The sequence below is a fragment of the Embiotoca jacksoni genome, unplaced genomic scaffold (assembly GCF_022577435.1).
Source record: "Embiotoca jacksoni isolate LCO1_2020_lvr unplaced genomic scaffold, fEmbJac1.0.p SCAF_90, whole genome shotgun sequence".
Classification (NCBI taxonomy): domain Eukaryota; kingdom Metazoa; phylum Chordata; class Actinopteri; family Embiotocidae; genus Embiotoca; species Embiotoca jacksoni.
Window position 1 is genome coordinate 107501 of NW_027185448.1, and position 824 is coordinate 108324.

The 824-nt window shown below is 46.5% G+C and overlaps 1 protein-coding gene across 1 annotated transcript in view; it reads right to left on the bottom strand.

Moving 5' to 3' along the window:
- The window catches only part of rgs19 (regulator of G protein signaling 19), a 22269-nt gene extending 21774 nt beyond the window's left edge, over window positions 1-495 (bottom strand). The window contains 1 exon segment of the mRNA XM_069141730.1: window positions 481-495. Coding sequence (XP_068997831.1) covers window positions 481-495 — 15 coding nt within the window.
- Window positions 496-824: the final 329 nt, after the last annotated feature.

Genomic DNA, 824 nt, shown 5'->3' on the forward strand with positions numbered 1-824 from the left:
TGTGGGTGAGAATTTTAGGTTCTACACCATAGATGGTAAAGTAATAAAGACATTGCTGTGACATCACCACCCACCCAAGAGACCAGCGGGGGGTCGATTGACAACGCGGGGGGGGCGGGGCTCTAACCATTTGTACGAATTGTGTCATTCGATGTTCGTTTGAATGCAATTTTTGGAGAAACTGACCGCACTAGTCCATAACGTAGAAAAGACAGTTTCTTTAATACTTTGGTGTATTTCTGTGTTTTGTGTTATCACCAACAACTTCTGATCCGTAAGACAAAAATTACACCGGAAATTAAAATATAGCTCGATAGCGCTACCAGTGGTTAAAAACTTCACCATGGGAGCTTGTTTCTTTGGCAGACAGGTGTTGTAATTCCACTTCAGTGTGACACAACTTCAGACACGTAGACATGAACACAGAGGAAAATCAGGAAATAAGGAATTGTGGGAAAGAAGAGCGAGGAGGAGGTTTACCAGCACGTCCGCCATGTTGTGAGGGTGGGCAGTCGGTTAGTGCACGAGTTGTCAGCGATGTTAGCAGGCCGGGCGCATGCATGTCATCCCCCCTTCTGCCTCGGACCTCTCCTTTACACACACACACACACACACACGCACACGCACACACACACACACACACACAGTTATACATTAATGTGTGAAATCCCAAAACAACACGAAGCAGCATACAGCAGCCACAAAATGCAGCAAACACACACACACACACACACACACACACACACACACACACACACACACACACACAAGGAGAGAGAAAAGGCCACAGTGAGTGTCCTCCATCAGAGATGGATTCTCCATCT